General features: G+C 39.8%; 1 protein-coding gene across 9 annotated transcripts in view; it reads left to right on the forward strand.

The window, feature by feature from the left end:
* The window catches only part of LOC311264099 (pleckstrin homology domain-containing family A member 7-like), a 145547-nt gene that overhangs the window by 94934 nt on the left and 28929 nt on the right, over positions 1-21684 (forward strand). For 8 of the 9 annotated variants that reach the window (XM_084364672.1, XM_084364675.1, XM_084364677.1 and 5 more), the window contains 4 exons: positions 2832-2949; positions 11330-11434; positions 13447-13519; positions 16624-16724. In XM_084364672.1, coding sequence (XP_084220798.1) covers positions 2832-2949; positions 11330-11434; positions 13447-13519; positions 16624-16724 — 397 coding nt within the window. Of the gene's footprint in view, positions 1-2831; positions 2950-11329; positions 11435-13446; positions 13520-16623; positions 16725-19876; positions 19894-21684 lie in introns of those variants that run through there. The other variant, XM_084364680.1, reaches the window with a different exon arrangement.

The following is a 21684-nucleotide window of genomic DNA, read 5'->3' on the forward strand; positions in this document are numbered from 1 at the left end:
TTTATTGTAGCAGGTTAGCAAATCTGTTTGATGTGAAGTCTGTTGGATATCGCTGTGAGCTGTGCAAGTGTGAAAGAGTGAAGTCAAAACCCCGAACAGAACCATTTCAATACTGAACTCAGACCTGTGTTTAATATCACAAATTATATTTAAAACAAGTTTCTTCAACTGCCACATTTTTCTTCTTTTTCTGTGTTAATGGTTCTTTTTAGTAAAGTATGATTTATTGTATGTTTTCAGAAAAGTGTGAAAATGACTTGCTGATCTCTGAATAGTTTGTTTTGTTGCGAGGCTCATTCACAGTCCTTTTTTTTCTATCATGGTGGAGGTAGGTTTATAGATCTGTTTGTTTGGTTGGTTATTCTGAAAAAAGGTTGTTATACTAGATACTGAAAAGGTGACATTCGGGTGTCGACAGAGGTGGCAAAAGTATACTTACTCGAGTTGAAGTACAGATACTTGTATAGAAAAAGCCTCTGGTAAAAGTAGAAGTACTGATTCAACTTCTTTACTCAAGTAAAAGTAATAAAGAACTCAGAAATGTAATCAGAATATAAAAGTAAAAGTATCCCTCTGAAGGACATTTCTACCAGCCATTTCTGTGCAAAGCTAACTGAACGTCATGTCGTATTAATTTAATTTAAAGTCTATTAAACTTAAAGGTAGAATCAGTAAGATTTGTCTGAGCTGTTTGTAAACTCACCACAAACACAGTTGATTGTTGTGTCTCATTCCCAGGACATCATATAGCGACATTTTGGATTGGTAAAGCGTCCCGAGTGCAGCAACAAAGAGACATAATAAGAAAATCCAGGCAGAGGGCTGCAGGGTCTCTGCAGATACGAGACACTAACACGCCTTTACTCCCCATTCCAGTGTCCCTCTCTGTTTCCGTGTCCCTACGTCTGCCGCGCGTGTTATACAGTAGGTAGACTATAGATAGGTTGAAATCAGTCATGTGATGTTGGGAAGGAGGCAATAATGCAGATTAAAAATAATCCATAATTCCCCTCAAATGCATTAAAACTAAAGTAATAAGCCTGTATTGAAAACGCAAGAAAGTACAGATATTTGTCTAAAAATGTAGGGAGTAAAAGTACAAAGTCAGAAAAACAAATACTTAATCAAAGTACAAATGCCTGAAAATCTACTGAAGTACAGCTACAAAGTATTTGTACTTTGTTACTTCCCACCTCTGGGTGTTGAAAGGTTTTCACCCAGCAATAACACCATGTGGATGATCTGATCTGGTTCATTGGATTCATAGTAAAAAAAATCTGAAAACTTACCAGCTGCTGACATTGTTTCACCAGCCAGTTGAAATTTTATGAAAGAAGTAGACCTTGAACTGGTAGCTACTGACTGTCAATGAGGCTGTTCAGGTGGATCAGCACACATGCTGCCATATTTTGAGGTCATTCTAGTAAATCTCTGTACAGATGAGGAATTCTGGGAATTCCTGTCTGCTAGCTTTCCCCGTGATGTTCCAGAGTCTAAGCCCAGACCCTCGTCACATGCCAGCCCTCCCTCTATTTACCCATATTTTCAGTTTTGCTCTTCTCGAGGGAACGAAAGCTTAATGCCATGAAAAGACTCCATTTCTCATCATAAAGCATAATTTATATTATATCCAACAAGAGTATAAAGTCACAACAATATTTTTTTCAAGCATGGAAAAAAGTCTTTTATTTGACTGTGACATAATGTCTCCAGTCTCACATTTGTGTCTGTATTGTCTAGTTTACACTGGGAGTAAGAACCTGTGCTAATTCATCTTCCTGGAGTACACAGTTACATAACACAGTCTGCTGCTCTGTGCACTTTTATTTTTCTGCTGAACCTGTGTGAACCTGCTTTGTACGTCTATTTATCAGCTTCCTGTTGTGAGACGGTCATGTAAGGTAATAGGTCTGCACTGGCCTGAGGGTACAAAGGGAAAATAGATCACTCTCACACACACACACACACACACACACACACACACACACACACACACACACACACACACACACACACACACACACACACACACACAGAAAAAGGACTTTATTCATAACCCTCCAAGGTGTGTAATGGTGGGGAGAGGAGAGAAAATTTAGGACACCCTGTCTTCAGGTCATTCAGCTGTCTCAGTGTCAGATGCTAGCTGTCTGGCTTTTACACACGTGTGCACACACACACACGCACGCACGCACACACGCACGCACGCACACACACACACACACACACACACACACACACACACACACACACACACACACACACACACACACACACACACAGACATATGCTTTTTGGAATCTTCCTCCTCGAACTTAAGCACATCTCATCCATCCTTCCCTCCTCATTGTCTTATTTATTTTACAACCTTACTTTACTTTACTGGAATCTTTTAGAAATACTGATGATAATAAATTGTAATTTCACATCAACCAAATGACAAAATAAAAGTTTAATGGTGCCATTTTTAAGAAAAAACTGTTTTTTGAGTCTCATTCTCAACTTGTCAAAAACAGACGCTTGGGATTATAGGAAGGGTCGGCAGCTATCCCAAAGCGTCAGTTTTTGACGAGTTGGGAATGAGACTCAAAAACACATTTTTCATACAAAAAGCACTTTTAAGCAGTCATAGGGGTCGGATTGAGATTCCTCCAACAATACTGATGCAGATGAATAATGGATGATTGTTAAACAAAAAGGGAAACTGATTCAGAACCACACATTAAAAGTTGAATGATCACAAGATCTCTTTCTCTTTTCATTTCTTTTTCCTTTGTTTTCCTTTTTTGTGTTCACCCTTTTCCTGTTTTTTTGTGTGTGTTCTTGTCCAGGCCGCAGGGTGCTCGCATGATGTCTAAACAAGCGGGTGAGCAGCTCTCCAGCACCACCGTCAGCGAGGCCTCCACTGCCATCACCTCGTCCACTGTGGACAGCACCTCTGCCTCCAAGGTTAGTCTGTGTGTGTGTCTTTGTGCATGTGTGTGTGTGGTTTAGTGTCATTCTGCTACAGTTGTCTTTAAATCTCATCATGGCATGCTGAGGACAATTACATTTAGTATGGATGACCCTGTCGGGGCAAAGATGCATCTAAACCTGCAGGTGTGTCTCTCTATATGTGACACCAACAACACAGGGCATTGTGGCATCATTCATGGCTCACTTTCAAAGCACTGTATGCCTTTTTCATAATAACCTGCAAAATCAATATTTCAATTTGATGTACAAACAATCTTAAAAAAAAAAAATAAAACGATTAGACTTGTACTTTGCTTTGTGATCAATAAGTCACGACGAAAAAATACCAAGGCACACTGCTTTTCAAAAATGCCCATGCGTAGGTGTTAAGCCCATCTACTTTTCAATAAATGGGCTTTTTGACTTTTGCAAAGCAGTGTGCCTTGGTAATTTTTGGCTTACTGACTACAATGCAGAGTACATGTCTAACCTCTCTCTTTTTTGGTTCCATGAAATGTCTTTGCGTCCAAAAAGCACCTGTCTTTTGATACCCTTATTTGTAAAGCTGTTTCAGGTTGTTTGCAATGCTTGCAAGAACAGGACAAGTTTAATGTCCTCAACCTCCAAGGAGTGAGAAGCACCAATCTGTGTCTTATAGAGTGACACTTTAACTTTGACAGACAGATAAACTCAGTGATTAAATCTAGCTTTTTCCAGCTGATGTTTTTATCTAAGATCAAGTCCTTTTTATCATTTAGTGATTTTGAAAGGGTTATACATGCTTTAACTGCCACCCGACTTGACTACTGTAATGCCCTTTATGTTGGTGGTAGCCAGGCCTCCATCTCACGCTTGCAGTTAGTCCAAAATGCTGCAGTTCATCTTTTAACAGAAAAATGAAAGCGAGAGCACATGTCCCCCGCGCTGGCTTCACTTCACTTCACCAGCTCCCTGTACGCTTTAGGATTGATTTCAAGATTTTATTATCTATCTACAAATAATTGAGTGGGCTAGCTCCAACCTGTCTCTCTGACCTTTTACAACAACATGTTTCATCAAGGTCTCTCAGGTCCACTGACCAGTTGCTTTTGGTTGTCCCCAGATCAAGGTTGAAGCACAGGGGTGATTGCGCCTTTGCAGGTGCAGCCCTCAAACTCTGGGACGAGTTGCGTCTACATGTTAAGTTGGCCTCTATACTGCCTGTTTTTAAATCCCGTCTCAAAACACATTTTTTAGTCCTTGGCTTTTGATTCAGTGGGAGGGTTGCCTTTCTTGTTCTCATAGCCTTTCTGTTTAATTGTTTAGTTTTTTGCTATTTTTGACTGTTCAACACTTCGGCCAACTGTTGTTTTAGATGTGCTTTTTAAATAAATTTAAATTGGATGTAAGATAGAAAATAACAGCAAGAGCTGTATATTCAAAGGTCAAACATTTTGCATAGAAAGAGAGAATTTAGTCCTCACAATATTATACAATATACAATTCACTTCGGCTTTGCAATTTAAACATAAGCCTGTAGGCCATAACTGCAGCTTTATGTCTCAAAATATGCATGTGAACACAATGTTGATTTATTTTGCTTTCGTTCAACCACAGTTTTCTTTAGTTTTCTTTACATCTTTATGTCCAACTATCTTTTCCAACTCTTCATTGTTGTGTTCTATGTTGAGATGAGCTCTATGATGTATGAATAAAGTAGTAGTAGCAGCAGCAGCAGTAGTAGCAGTAGCCGTAGTAGCAGTAGTGGTAGTAGTAGTAGCAGTAGCAGTAGTAGTAGCAGTAGCCGTAGTAGCAGTAGTGGTAGTAGTAGTAGCAGTAGCAGCAGTAGTAGTAGTAGTAGTAGTAGTAGTAGCAGTAGTAGCAGTAGTACTAGTAGTAGTCGGGCCGTTGCTCTTATTCATGGCCACGACCCTTACCGACTTGCTTAACAACAGTGTTTAGCCGGCTCATGCCAGGTGTGGATGGAGGATGATGATGAATGGGGGTTTAGAGGTCTTCTGTGGTTCACCAAGATCCATGACAGACCTGCAGGAATGAAAAATGAGACTTAATTGGAGAAACGAGGAGGACCAGGAGGAGGGGTTGGTGGTGGTTGTGTGTTTTAAGTTTTATTAAAGCAGGATTCAGAGCCAGGCAGGTACTGTAGTAATTAAAATTGACTCGTACCTGTCTGTCGTGCAGGAAGGGTTACAGAAGGGCAGTTTCACCGTTAAAGGCTGCATTGTTTTTGACATTTCATTAGTGAACTCAGTATTTATTCATGTAACAAGTGACATTTTGCCACTGCAGCATCAAATTAACTTTTATACTTTATCTTGACCAGTCCCCCTTTTCTGAAATGTTTGCGAAATACGGCTAATTACAATTCGAATCACCTGTCATGATATCTTACGCTTTTAACCATCGTAGATCCGTTGGATTGCAATTTAAGTTCTGTCAGCGAGGACCTATTTAATGGATTCCATGAAATTTTACACTGATGGCCACCATCAGGACATTTTCGGCATTTAGTAAAATATCTCAAAAACTGTTGGATGGCTATGAAATTCAGTTCATACAGTCATGTCCCTTTTAAAATGTGTCGTAATCACTTTTGAGATCTCTTAACTTTTCACCTTCTGCTGTTGTGTTCTCATTAGCCTGTACTTTTTTTACTTTTGGTGCCATAGACTTTTTGTTGAGGGAACCAGGGTGATGCTAAATTCTGGGTTAGCCTACATAAATACATCATCCCTTCAGCACTGTATAGTAAATTATATAATGATAATGCTGTTTCTGAACCCAGGATGACTTGTTGACATCATGGCATTAACTAATAGGGATCCTAATAAACTAATAGCCACTAGCATGGCTGCAGACTCCTTTTGTTTCCTACATAAATTGATTTGGCTTAAGGTTAACAGACCATCAGAAAAGAGGAAAATCCCCCATCTCTGTTCCTCTCTTTTTACTTTTTAATCGGTCCTTGTACTGTATCTGTATATATTTGGGATTTATTTGGTCACACTGACACTGTAGGTGCCAAATTCTGTTATAAGAATGGTGTTCATATATTCCTGCTCACCTCTACTCTAGAATACAACACGCATCATCAGATACTGATGTTGGAAAAAATGTGCGAAGAGTAACAATAAAACAAAACACAATTAAATTTGTTTTGGACCCTGCGCTTTTTATGTCATTTCCTCTTGTCTGGTTGCCCTTCAAGCTGTCATCGGCTCAGGCAATGTGCTGTTTCCACCTAAATTATGGAATTTGTTGAATCGAGTCAGCATAAGCAATGCTGACAAATTCCAATATGAGCTTACAAAATGAAGATCCTGTTTAGGATACCTTCTTTGCGTTCTGGTTTTGTGCAATTTAAAGATGTCTAGATTGAATTGTGAAGCTTCTCTTTCTGGCTTATTTATTAATTATTATTTATCAATTTTGACTCTTTCCTCCTATCACTTTTCCTCTGTTCAGTCTATATCTTACATTTCCTTTCACTCACTTGCACGCATGCACGTACACAGCTTCACATTGCCGTGAAATCTCATCCTGCCCTATCAACAGGTGCCGCGGGACTGAGATTGAACATGTGTCATCGGGCGCGGTACAGAGATGACAGGGCATCCATCAAAACGGTCTGCCGCCATTTCCACACCCGTGTTTTCCTGGCCTGCAGCCCTCCCAGGTGCTCTGGCTCATCACCCCTGCCACCAAGCAGCAGGAAAATAGTGCAGAAGCCTCATTCTGACAAAAAAAAACTCTGAACAAAGGAATGTTGTCTCACTGGAAAGATGAGTCATTCGTGTCCCCCTTGCATAGCACACCACCATCAAGAAATAATCCACACTTTGAATAAGTCATATCCATTCCGCCTCTGACAAAACATCAGAAGGAGCGACGCGACAGATTTCTCCCACGAGTAATCTGTCACAATTCTCCTTTGAGCACTTGTGTTCTCTGTCGCTGGATGCATATTTAGTGATGTTATGTTCGTAACGAGTCTGCACAACTTCTTTGGGATTTGTCAAAGTCGTCAATGTCATTTAGGAGTTCCTGTCATTTCTGTGTTTGCAGTTATGAATTTTTGCAGCTTTATATGGCTCATCAGTTCCCTGCCTCAATATTTGAGAATAGCTTTTCTTGCTCTTTAAATTCAAGTACCACTTTGACCATGAAAACCAGCTCATACCAATTAGCTTGTTTGGTTGGACAGTAATAGGTTAAAGGAAGATTCTTCACTTAAAGTTCTCTGATTTGCTGTATTAGCTGAAAGTGAAATGAAAAGGATACTCCCCCTCAAGTATTGCCATTAGGGGTACACCTCCTAATGTAGTGATGTACAGTTTGACAAACACACATTCTTGTAACTGTAATCCTTTATGTGATTTTGCTCTTTCTGCTATTAATGTTTTTTATTTTTGTCAGCTTCCTAAGCATGCAACACCAAGCTTTAGACTCACATAGTCACATTTAACACACTCACATTTGAAAATCCATTGCTTTAGGGATATTACTTTGCTCATCACTTTCCTTTTCCTGAACCCAGCCTTGAAATTTTCGAGTGTGGTTCTTTTAAAGCCACATTAGTGGGATTGCTGTTGGGCTGATCCAACGCTTTAAACAGATGAAAATATCTCAGCAACTATCAGATGGATTTTCATGTAATTTCCTTGAGACATTCATGGTCCTGAGAGGATGAATCCTAATGACTTTGGTTTACTCTGACTTCAGCAGAGATACATCAGATAAAACACAGATTTTTCAATTAACCCTTTAGTCTTTTCTTAAAAAAATGCCCATCACACTTATATACTCCATTACAATGTTATTGTTGTTGGCACATCTGTTGCAAAGACAACTGGATCATTTCAGTTTTCCCAAGAGTCACAAATAACTACAACACAGGACAAAAAGTGAGTTCATTCAATCATTTAGTCTATAATAGCATTGGATCACCAGTTAATCTTCCTTTTCCAGGGCGACTGTGTGCCCTGTAGACAGACTTGTAGAGTGATAGCAAGGTTTATAGGGGACCATTGTAAAAGCTGATGGTTTCAAGATTCTATATCCATTACACTGTGCAATCAACATTTACTTTATAATGATATGTTGAAGTAGAAAACTTGTCTATTGCCAGTTTAAGCTTGTTTTTATCCTGTCAAAAACTGAATAGATATGCTCAAAATAAAAAAAGAAGTTCAAGCATTGCACAAAAAGAGAATGGAAACAGATCTTTGTGGAGCGATGAGGTGACTATGACTTCATGAAACACACACACAACATATTTTCATAATGTTTTACATGTTATCTGGTTTATTTTCTGGAAAAACATTTCAAATTTGCGTTTGACATCTCTAAATCACTTGCTTTGTCAGACTAACAGTCAAATTTCTAAAGATATTCAACTTACAGTGATATAAGACAGAAAAAAGGAATTAAGCCTCATTTGAAAACTTGAAATAAATCCTGTTATAAATCAAACAACTATCACTGTCTGTCAGGGCTGTATAGTAAGTTCTGATTAATTGTTAGCACTAAAAGAAACTCAGATTAATTCTTTGGAGCTGTCATGTTCAACTCCACTCAGCTCCTGTTAACCACTGATCAGATCCACTTGAACAGATTGGGATTAGGTGTCTAGTGTAAGTACACCTGAACCAGATTTCTAAAGGGAAAGGAAATCACCTCTCTTGTTTAATTAGCTCACCCTCCCAGATAAGTCTTGTCTGGCTGGGGATTTGAGCTGACAACCTCCAGGTCTTAGACTGGGCTCTCCGGGCTTTTAGGTTGTCTGATCGTGTGCCATTAATGTAACAAATAGCTGCTCTGCTGCACCCTGAGTCACTCACCTACCAGACAGAGCGCTTCTTTGCAGCAGGGACCACAGCCTTTTCCACAGAATTACCCTCAGCCTAAAAATAGACCACTGCATCGTACACACACATACAGGCGGAGACAAACCTATTAAACATGCGCGTGCACACTCACACACTGTATATTTATAGATAAGGGACTTTGATGTGACATTGTTGGAGCCGCTCTGTGTCTTTGCATCATGCTTGGCCAACCGGTCTTCCTCTAATTAGCAAGTGTGTATGCTGTTTTCCAGCTGCGGATGCCTCCCAGTGCTGCTGCCAGTCCATAGACACACTGACGCAGCCGTCACACCAATTTTTTATTATAATAACAGTGTGACAAGCGTCTGTGTGTATGTATGTGTGCATGTGTGTGTGGTGCCGGGAGGACAGTCTCAGGTTTCAGAGTAGAGGATGGTGAAATGAGATTTTATGAATATGTGCAGAGTGTATAAGTATGTTTGCCGGCTTATACAGCAGTCGTGGACACATAAACACAGCAATAGTGCAAGAATGTCAAGGTTTTTTGAGAGCGAGAGACAACCAGCATCGATGCATTTCGAGTGTGTGCAGTGAAATATGAATTGATGTCAGTGGCTCAGATGTTGTACATTATGCAGCTGGAAGGATTAGAGCTTAATGGGCTGGAACAGTAGGAAATACTACCAAGGAGTTAAACACAGCTAATGGACCTCAGCTGGGCGTATTTAGTGAGTCTGCTCAGTTGGTTCCTCACAATATAATTTCAACTGTTTTTGTTTTGACTCTCACTCTTTACTTTACACTCTTTAAGACAAATTACTTAATTAATGGCTAAAAGTAATCAGCAGATTAATCACTAAAAAAATTGGGATATATAATAGTAATATATAAATGGGTTACACTTAAGTAAATATTTTATTTCCAGGTCTATTTTCCATTGTGCCATCTGCGCCAGTGGACGAAAGTTTAATTCCAACAATTGTCGGCTGAGATGTAGTTTGATTCCATCTGTATGCACGTATCTCTCCAACTTGTCGTTCAGAACTTTTCAATTAAAGGACTGTCACTTAAATTCAAGCCTTTCTGTTTGAAGTTTGCATGGTTTTGCTGTGTTTGCTTGGCTTTTTTTCTGTTTGGGGTTCAGATGTTTTCAGTGACAATAATCAAATCATGACAAGCATGACAAGGGCTGGCATAACAGTAAAATGAAAAGAAGCCTTTTACTCACCTCACTTGAAGACATGTTTCCTTTCTGTTGTGTCCTGGTCTTGTGTCAAAGTCTTTTCCCCTCCTTTTACTGCTCTGATATCAACAGACATGAATGCGTTTGTGTCCTGTAATTACCAGTTTAGTATCGCTTTAAGGCAACAACTCCATTATCTCAAGAACCCTTTGTTCTTTCATAAGGCTTTTATTATTTTAATTTATTATGCTAACGTGGTGCATTCACTAAATAAATGTGGGCTTAATACATACACAAATCCTACACAATTCACAGAGAGTGTTAGAAACAGGAGGATCAACTGGGGCTCCTATCACTGTTTTCCAGCCCTGTTGTAATCCAATGTGTGCTTGGATAGGCTCTCCTGAGATTTAGTTGTCTTCTAGGAACAATGATCTGACATTAGCTTCAAATGCTTGAATATACACTTTAATAATGTCTTTGATATCACTGAAACCCAAGCATAAGTATGGCAGCAGCAGGAAAATTGCATGTGAATCTCAAAGAACTTGAATTAGATGAAGAGATTTAGTGTTGTTGGAGACATTTAACATACACTGGCTATTTTGGGGACAGTATGACCCTTGACTTTTTGAATCTAGGAAAGGGTGCTCTTTCAGTGTACACACACAGCAGCTCCCAGTCTGTTACTGCTGACATGGAAACAATTTGGAGTTATTGCCTTGCTCTCTTTGATGGTAGCTGTTCAGGTTTGCTGCCTAGACTTTTCAACAGTTGTCTGTCTGGCAGTCGAACCACTGACCTGCAGGTCTCAAGCACTTTTCTGACCTCCTCCCGTCTATTGAGGCTTTGTCAGTGTTTGACAAATGCCACAGCAGCCATGGCTGACACTGTAACCAGGTCTACTGGAAAATTGGCTATGCTCATATAATGACTGCAATTATGTAACAACTGGAGCATAAAAAGAGAGGCACCTGAAAAAAGATAATCATGGTGTGGGTGAAGGTCCTTTCAGTGATTTTGTAAGTAAGACTGAATGGTGTGATGAGGCACAGACAGCCTGTTTCCAAATATAAGTCACTGCTGAACTCGCTATTCTTCCCAGCCTTTTCAACCACAGTCTGCTACTGAGAATAAATGTTCTGGTTAAAATATTGGACATTATTATTTGTCGCTTTCAGGTTGTTCATTAACCAAGCTAATTTGTCACTGCAAATTATAATCACCTGTACATTTATGAACCATATTCTTTAGATACAGTGATATTGTTGACATCATTTATAACTTTATCAGCTTCTCATAGCCATCACTGAGGGCTTAATTCTTACTTGCATCTCATTAAAGTTTTCTGTGTTTGTTTCAGGGCTCCCGGTCCAGTGGCAAGGTGCACAGCTTTGGGAAGAGAGAGCAGGCCATTAAAAGGAATCCCAATGTCCCTGTTGTGGTCCGAGGATGGCTGTACAAACAGGTAAGAACACACACACACACACACACACACACACACACACACTGAAACACACTCTCTCCAACATACATACAAAACAAGACAGTGTTTTGACTGTGTTTGCACTGTGGTATTCACTGTTTTAACTGCCATATTATAACATTAAGAATCTGAATTACCACTTTCCAGGAAACAGTATTTTCTGATTACTGAAATATGGTCATAGCATATCAGTATAATCAAATTTAGAGATATCCACCCACAGTGCAAGCTGTAGAGGTCTGCTGTTCGCTGCTCTATGTCCAATAGCTGGCAAAGACAGCTTGAGGCCTTGTTGAAGAAGAACTTGCTTTTAGGAAGTAAATTGTCACCTCTAGTGTGGAAGAATGCACAGAACCAGCTGTGTAACCAAACTCTTCACATATGTTTTTTGTTTGTTTTGTCAAAAAATATAAAAACAAAACTTCTACTTTTCTTTTCATTGTCTTCTTTTATGTCACCAATATAATCCGCTTTGTATCATTACTACTTTCCAATGAGTCCTGGGTAGATACACTTGAAACAAACAGCAAATAATGTGAATCATAATATTAAATGGTGCCTTTTTTAATGGAGCAAGAAGAAAGATCAGATTATTATAATTCTGATGTGTATCTTCACTTTCCTTTTCTAATTTTCTGTGGATTGAATAATTGATGATTGAAAAGTATATGTTCTAAATTAAGTCATACAGTAATTCATATCATTAAAATCAACAGGATAGTTCTTCAAATACCTTTTTAAACTATGCATTATAAATAATTTAGTCAGATAATGTTTGTCATGTAAGCTGAAACTCATTATTACAATGTAATGTTCATGAATTGAAGGCCCAGTCACGAGGATAAAGTTGAGAGTTTGAGTTTCAACATTTGTAAGTGTCAAACCATTGGATATTTTTGAAGAAGTTGGGACATCTCCAGCCTAGTGTGTGGCCACAAAACCAGCAGAAACATACATTGCCAACATTTATTCTGGCGATTGGTTTGTGAATTTATCAAACACATACTGTAAACAGTACCATCCTCCTGTTATGACTGACAGACAGCAGCCTCCTCACGTCTCTATCATCCCACTACAGGGATGAGATCCAGACAGCATCGTCCTGTAATGTTCCTCCAATGGCCTAGTTTTATTTTTTTCTTGATATATTTATTTATTTTGTGGTTTGGCAATATAGAGCACCTGCTGTTAATCACAGACAGGCTATTACTGGAGACTCTATTTGTATTTGAAGTTATACTTAAAATATCTGTAGTTGGCAGTGTCCCACTGGAAAACGCTTGGCCTCAGTACAAGACAAACAGTGAGTGATGTTACTGCAAAGCAATTATATTTTAATGACCACACACAGAGGCACATACTCGCCAATACACACAGGCACAGGCGGGAATGCACACATGGGTAAATGCACAGGCACAGACGCTCATATGCACATACAGTCTATTATTGCAGTGCAATTATGTTTTAATTAGAAAAAAACTTAAATGCTGGCAGGGACACACACGTTTTCAATCACATTATACACACATGGATACACACCGTCAGTATCACAGGATTACATGGTTGTAGCTTCATAAAAAGAAGCACATATCTGTGTTTGAGGTGACTTCATCCCTGCTGTATCTCCTTTCCTCTTCAAATGGCACCATTTTCAGCCAGAGAACATAAAAGACGGAGAGGGCAGTAAAGCAGCCGTGGCAGACCCAGCGAGCCAGTGAACGAGGACAAATGATCACTCTCTTCCTCCTCCTCTTTGCTGTTCACTCGCTTTATCTCAGCACATGTCTACCTTCCTTTTGCATCTATTACTTCAGTATCTGCTGTCCCTCGCTATTTTTTCTGATCTCTAACACTCATTCATCTTTCTCATTACCACCCTGCTCGTCCTCTTTAAGATATCTGTCTACTTTTTCTTGTTATCTCCTCTAATCTGTGCAACTTGGTATCTCATTACTCATTCATTCATTACTCTTTACCCCTTTTACTCTCTGCAGGACAGTTCTGGGATGCGTCTTTGGAAGAGGAAGTGGTTCGTCCTGGCTGATTTCTGTCTGTTTTACTACAAAGGTGAGTCTTCTCTTGGTACTGTCAACATTGGAAAACTGACTACCTGTTCTGCCTCCTGCCTCTTTTTGTTTTTCGCTCCATCACAATCATTCATTCAGGCAAGGTCAAAATAACAGAAACACCTTACAATATAGTTAAATGTTAAACACCTTCAAAGCCTTTAAAATTACCACCGCATTGCATCAACACCTTTCAGGAAGTCTCAACAAAACCTCTATGTTACAAGCTTCACACGTGGGATTTGTTGAAAGATTATCGTATTGGACTGCATTGTATTCTACAGCTGTCTCACTGGTGTTTGAAAAATGAAGTGCATGAGAACACAAAGTTTGCTACCATTCACTGTGGAGTAATCCTACAGTTATTAGCAAATATTTATCTGAACTCTTCTATCTAAAACATGTTTTTGAGTGTAGCTGTTGTAGCCCTGACATGTAGTTGAGGATGTGCATGTCTGCTTCAACTTTTGGGGTGACAACTCAACAGTGTTGTTAAAGAAATAGGCCTATGTCACATGCGTAAAATGTAAACTATAAGACATGGTAATAAAGACGTGTTGCTCCTTATTTGCATTGAATAAAAGTACATTTATGTTCCTTGCAAAACAACATTTTAACCATCATTGGGGCATGTCTTTGAGATTAATGTCTTTCATCACAAAAGTTCTGATCAGTCAAGAATAGACATGGTTTCAAATATTAATAGAATATTGTTGTCTATAAAAGGGGACCCCTGGAGAAAAAGTTTCCCACTGTCTGGCCACTCCATATTGTTGTTGAAAAACCCTACTCAACCAACTCCATGACAACTGAACCAAACTACACTTGCAGATGGCACCTCTGTGATATGTTGTTGAAAGCAGAGCTAGCTAGTGAGTGGACCATGAGTAGAATGACAACCAGTGGTTTCCAATGAGATCATAACCAAGTGTGGCAGGTTGGCTTCAGAATGTAGGAATATGCACACTCCCAAGAAGAAATATCCTTCTTTGGAGGATAAAATATATACATTTATACTCAAAGTATGACAGCTTTTAGCAAAAAAGGTTTGGGCAAGGTTCAGAAGTTTGAATCAGACTCAGATGATTGTAGATTTGAAGTGAACTGCAGCTGACAAAGGAGCCAGTGATTCAGTCTCTCAGTGGGTTACAGCTCAACTGCATGGAAAGATATGGACACACACATACACACACACACACACACAGTTTTCTCATCAACATCCCTCCCTCACCACCCGTCTCCGTCCTCTGGCTGTCTTTATCTGCCTCTCCACGCCTTTCTTTTTCATCTCCATACTGTTAACCGAACCTTTTGGGACACGCTCGTCTGCCTCCTCGCCTCGACAGGAGGATGAAATCAATTCTCTGTCGTTTCTTCTCCTCACTTTTTGCTGTCTTTCTCTCTCAGTTCAAAGGTTTCTCCTCTCAACATGAAAACGCTTGATCTGTCTCCAGCATCACTTATCCCCTGCCTTCATCTCTTGTTCTTACACAAACAATCAGACCTCCCATCGTTGTATTTGTTGTTTTTTATATTATTCCCTTTATTTTATCGGTGGTTTCTGTCAGTTATATAGAGAGCGTGTCCTTGTTTTTGAGTCTTTTGTTTTTTGTTTTTTTGTGTTTTTGTAGAAATATCTGAGTTGTAGCAGCCTGGTGTTCACATTTCAAAATAAGAAACTATACAGCAATACATAAATAAATGCAACATAAATAAAATAAAGAATAAATTAAGAAGAGTGGCGGGTGGGGCTGCAACTAATGATTATTTTCTTGATTAATCGATTAGTTGTTTGGTCTATGAAATGTCGTCATTTCCCAAAGCCTAAGATGATGACCTTAAATGTCTTGTTTCGTTCACAACCCAAAGATATTCAGTTTACTGTCATAAATATAACCATAAAATAATCAGAGATAAGAAGCTGGAATAGGATCTGTTTGTCAAGCCAAGTCAATATTATTTATGTGGCCAAATATCACAAATTGATCTTTACAGTCTTTAGAAATATGACACTCTCTATCTATAGACCCTCAATTCAGACAAAATGGAGTGACAGAATCCAACCATTCTTGTGCTGTTTGGATGTTATCAAACTTCACATGTCACAGTCTGCTCTGCTCAGTGTGTGTATGTGTGTGTGTGTTTGTCCATGTGAGTGAGACAGACGATAAAAAGACCTCAGCGTCTCGTCCACCAGTTAAGGAATGTCTCCTCCAAAAGTCCTTGAATTATTTTTAACCCTTTACCCCTTTAATCCACAGTCCCACCTTATCACCTCTTAGCCAAACACTTACACATGCATACACACGCAGATGCCGTGCACGCATATTTTCATACCATTACTAAATTTTACACAGTAGTAATTGTTGTGTACACACTCAGACACGCACACACACACACACACAGACATTCTAGCATGTTGTCACAATGTTCAGAGGAAAACAAATACTCTCACTACTCTTGATATTTATTTATAGATGTGTGAAATATTCAAAATAGGACATACTCTGGTTGCATACATGTGTTTGTGTTTTTATTTCTGTCTTTGTGAGGAGCAGTTTGAGTTTAAGACTTTAAGAGAAAGGATGCCTCTGTAAAATGAGGGAATTTTAAGCTCTCTGCACTTCTTCAAGGGGCTTTTTGAGAGTTAAGACGTCAGGTTTAGGTTAAGGTGAAAGGTTGAGGACTGCAGTATGTCACTGAGGGTCCTTGCAAACATAGATGTACAAGTGTGTATGTGTGTGTTCACTATGATCTCAGCATGTCAGCCGGATGGGGCAGATACAGAGGAAAGGCGGCTGGCTGCCAGTTGGACCAAGCCAGCTGTAGCTCTGTGACACTGGGATACCAGAGTGTACTGTTTGGCACAACACCGTGGTATGAATGACGGCATATGGGTGTGTGTGTGTGAGTGTTATGATACCGGTGGCAGGCAGTGATGAAATTAGTGGGTGATGAGTGATATTTATTCTCATGCTCTTTCCTTCCCTCCATATCTCTCTCGCTCCTTTTCTCGACCTGATTATCCACTACTCCACCCCCCTCCCCCCCCTTTTCTTTCTCTCCCCCATTCCTTCCGCCATCTCTCTCTTTCACTCTCTCCAGATAGCAGAGAGGAGTTGGTACTGGGCAGTATTCCCTTGCCCAGCTATGTCATTTCGTCTGTGGGCCCTGAGGACCACATCGGCCGCAAGTATGCCTTTAAGGTACGCTTCTCTTTGTTCTACAGACTACACTATGCTGATTTGTATCTTTTAATTACCTTTGAGTCAAAACACAAAACAAGGAATCATTCCTTCTAAAATGAAGAAAAGCAGTGCAGATTGATCATTTGCGACCAATTAAAGCTGCCAAAAGAGTAAATATTACTAAAATTGGAAGTGTTTTTTATCTCACAGCATGAAAATGTGTAAAAGTTCAAGCTAATTTGACTAAAAGTCTGTATCCATGGTGATGACGTGATTGAGGCACTAACAGGATTCTTCTACAAGTGAAATCAATTCAATGAATGCAGCTCTGTTCTGCACACTTGATGTTGATGACACTGTTGAAGATGATCATTGACTTAAGGATGCTTCATGTTTATGTAATGACTTGAAACTTGAACAAAAAATGTTGAATACTAAGTTCTTATTCCTGCTTTTGGCACATGTGCTAAAAATGTATTCCCCTCAGGCTGTTTAAAGCACTACTGATGAGAGTTGCCTCCAAGAGGTTTGTATTGTTAATGACAAAAATGAAGTAGAAGAAGAACAAGTAAGACACGTTCCTCCCCAAATGAAAACCTGCTGCCTCTTTACAACATCTGTTGTATGTTGACCAGCAGGTTTGGTGGCGTGTGGCCATTTCTCCTTGTGCTATTCTGTCAATCATAGATTATGAGTTATAACTTGACATTATGTATTTATCTATTTTAAAAAAAACATTTCTGTATGTGTGACGTTGAAGAGTCTTTTACAACGAGGGCTCATGGTAATGAGAACACGTCTTTATGCCGGATTCCGACTACACAATATCAGCCCGAAAGTAGCCCGACCACACAGACACAGGCCCTCACAATGGGCACCAGGGGCATCTTATCTCGTGTAGTGTATCTTAAGGGATGACAACTGACACCCGCTCGACTTCCTGACAAAAAGCATGTTAGAGTTTTTTTGCCTTCTATGAGAAATTCAATGCCCTGCACAACTGTATACATGGCGAAGCGTAGAGGAATGTTGTTGTTGGTGCTGCGAGATGGAACTGTGACACAAAGGAAAGGTCACATTTTTTTTTCTTCGATTTTTTCCAAACACAAGACAGCCAGCATTACTCCTCTTCGGATGCCATTGATTGTTTATATTCTTCACCCAATAACACCATGCATGTCGTGAAAGCCTGAAAGCTAGGATTGGTTGGGGACCATCGTATAGTCTGTCGTGTTTCCTGGTCAAGTCCATGGCAAGAGTTTTTGACAATGACCCAAACTGACACAGCAGCTGCATTTACATTGAGCCTAATATTCCGATTATAATCGGTTTAAAAGCCCAAACAGAATAAAAATGCTCCATATAAACACCACAATCAGAATATACAGGCCCAAACCGAACAAAATTTCAATCGGTTGAATAGCAATAATATAACCTGATTATTTTCTGGCTGCATTCTTTCTGCACATGTCCACCGTATTGATGTAAATGCGTAGTGACGTGTGGTTCTCCACTTACCAAAGATGGTGGCTTCTGAGGTGAACTGGTCTACTGTGGAAAGTTTGTTTTTGATACAAACTCTTAGAGAACTTTACACAGATGACGATAGATCTCCATCTTCAGGACAGGGAGCTGATCACGGGCCAAGAGAGATAAAATATCTGACAAGGAAGAGGAACGCATGATATAACATCGCTTTTGTACGTGTCACGCAGTTGTTTCAATTAAATTTGTTGTTGCATGTAAACACCAGACCCTATTAATCCTATCCCATTTACACAGTTGACTCGAAATCTTAAATCAATCAGAATCAAGAAATATTGTCCATGCTAACATAGCAAATATTGTGTAATCTGAATCCAGCATCCGGTTGTAAGCAACACCTTGAAAAAAAAAAAAAAATCTGTTAATTAAAGTTTTTTTTTATTGCTTCTCGTTCAAAATGCTAATTTTTTTTTTTTTTTTAATAATTACCTTTTCAGCAGTTGGGTTATTGATATAGCAGCTATTGCAAAATGCTGAAAATATCTAGAATGATTTCTGAAAACTCTTTTGTAATGGCAGATAATAAAACAGATCAATATCTTCCTACTATCAAATCCCTGCCTGCCCACCCACTCAGCTTTGTGCAGCACTCACCACCTGTTCTGGTGATGTCCATTACCACCGAATGTCTGTCAGTGTCTTTATTGAGACTGAAAAGCTCCTCAGGAATGGAATGAAGCTTCTCCATTCCCTGAGGCACAAGAGCCTGACACGTGTGAAGTTGCTGATACACTGTACAGCACACACAACTTGCCAACATGTGAATATAGGCTTCGACTCTATTAATAGATTAAAATGGTGTATGTACATGCAGTGCACGGTGCACGGCCGTTTGCTTTTTTGTCATCAGAGAGTCATCACATTAGATTTTCATTTTAATGTGGTTTATTACATGGAGTGGCATGTTTGCTGAAGTGTGAAGAAAAGCCTTGGTACCAAAAGGTCAAAGGTGATAACAGCAGCAGTCGAGTCACGTTCCCTGATCTCTCCTTGAACAGGAAAGAGACTTTCTCACTGCTTAAACGCCTTGCTTAGTCTCTGGGTGTTAAATGAGACCTATTATGCTTTTTAGTTTTTTGCAACTTTGTATATGCATGATGTAGTGGCTGTTAACCTGAAATGAGCATAATATGTCTCCTTTAAAATATATAAACATCTCTCTAATGGTCACTGCAAACTGGGTAAGATATATGTCTTCCAAAGGATCAAAAAATGGCAGCTGTATAAAATCGTAATAATTGATCTCATAGAGGGGAAATCAACAGGCACTGATGTAGATGGTCAGGCGTTCCCCCAAGCTTTTTGTCTGTGAACCTTTGCATTGTATCAAGGTGACTTGAATTATTTAAAATAATTTGCTAAACCCAGGTCTGAAGGATCATTTAGCTTCCTGAATGAGCCTGATGGGGTGGGTATTATATGATGGTGTGTGAATACTTCACTGTTGACTACCAAATGACCCATACACATCATGACGCCCACAAATGAAACCTTTGAGCTTCGACAACCTCCCACCCTCCAGACCCCTTCCCATTTCACCGAATCCTCTTCCCTCTCTTGTTCCAATTGCGTGGCTGCCTGACTGGGACTTCCCTCCCTGTGAGTGTGTCGCGTCGTCCAGTGACAGTCCTCCCATAAATAGGTACTCTACCCTCACATGTGCTCTCACTTTGACAGATGTAAACGTTATATATCCTTGTTGGTGTGGTTTTTTGGGTCCAAACATGACAGAATATACAGCAGCTGTGTATATTCCTCTGTTGGTTGCATGTTTTGAGAATAACATGTCCATGTGGCTGACTTGGTCGTGCTGTTTTTTTTTTTACTTTCAGTGTTCCGTCTTATTTAATTCTCCCTCTTGTCTTTTCCCCCTCCTTCTCTCTCTACCCCTCGTGTTGTCTTTGTTATCGCAATATGAATCTTTGTATTTGGCTTATCTGGTGTGGGGCTTATCGTTCATCTATGTGCTACTCTCGCTGTCTCTTCCATTTGTCACATCTACTGTACCAGCATGCAGTTTTCTGATGGCCTGGAGAAAAATGTCACTTTATTTGGAACTAACGTCACCTCACACTACTCTTCCAGAAGTGAAGAGCTAAAAGAAATCATGTTAACACTGTAAGGAGAAGCAGGCTGTGATACCCCACAGTCACTCAGATGGTGATTTTTCCAAAGCAGCTGCTGCTGAAGGAAACTTTGAAGTAGAGAAACCTGTTACCGGTTAACCTATAACAGGATTTTCTTTAGAGTAGAAACACTGAATGTTTTTCTCAAAGCAAGCATGATTTAAAACCAAATCACCCACAATCTCAGTGTGGATGTTTTTCAATGTAAATTCAATTTCTACAGTTGCAAATTTAGAAGAATGTACCTTATCAGAAGCTGTGCGGTGCTCTGGCTGCTGAGGCTTATCTGTATGAGCACAATGACTCTTTAAATAGCGCCTGGACAAAGAGTGTGTGTGTGTGTTTGTCTGGGGCTGTCCACAGGAAAGGAGCCGACACCATTGTAAGCCTTTTCTGAGTGCAGAGTGATATTTTTCAGTTTGTAGAAAAAGAGAGGCTGAAGGAGTGAGAACACAGAAAGGGAAGGAAGTGATTAGGGCTGGAAAAGAAGAGGCAAATAAAGAGAGGAAGCGATAGGTGGAGAGGAAGGAAGCCATGAGGGCTAGTCGCGGCTAAATAGAGGAGAAAAATAAATGGCGAGAGGGACTTTTCATATTTTTCCACAAAGCGTCATTAAACAATGTAGTGATGAAAACAAATCATCAGGAACACCCTTAAAATCCCACACAGACACAAACCACAGAAAGACAAAGGGGCTTATCTGTGTATGTGTTCAGTGTGTAGGTGTGTCGGTCACGCACTCAGCGCTGAATGACCCACTCAGCATTCCTGCTAAAGAGAGACAGAGGCTCCTAATGTTATTTTAGAGCGCTGGTGGTGTGTGTTGGCTCTTGTTGATACTGTGTGTGTGTATATTTGTTAAAATAAGAAAAAAAAATCACGGCTGTTGTACAAGATTGATATCGACAGAGATTTGAAACGTGTGATGGAGGCTGCATGGGTGTGACTTTGCCTACGATGTGGAGAAATTTTTGGCCGGACTCTAATACAGGAACAGGATTTGAATTAGAGATCAGATGTTGGTGTAATCTTTGGTTAAACTTTCTGTGATTCAGATGAGGGTTTGAATTAATTTGACTCAACACATTCCTCCGTAGTCACAGTCTGTACTGTGTGTGTGTGCGCTGCACACGCATGCCAGTATCTCTCACGCGCCTAAACATCTGACTAGCACCGCAGTCCTCTGTCTCTCATCAAGAGGCCTGTCCCATTGTAGCTTTAAGAGGCCGTCTGTCAGAATGCTGATGGTGAGTGAGCAGGCAGGCGTGTTTTGACAGCTGCTTCCTGAGGATGCTGTTATTCCTTTC

Source organism: Pagrus pagrus (genome assembly GCF_965226575.1).
Source record: "Pagrus pagrus genome assembly, chromosome: 10".
Taxonomy (NCBI): Eukaryota; Metazoa; Chordata; class Actinopteri; order Spariformes; family Sparidae; genus Pagrus; species Pagrus pagrus.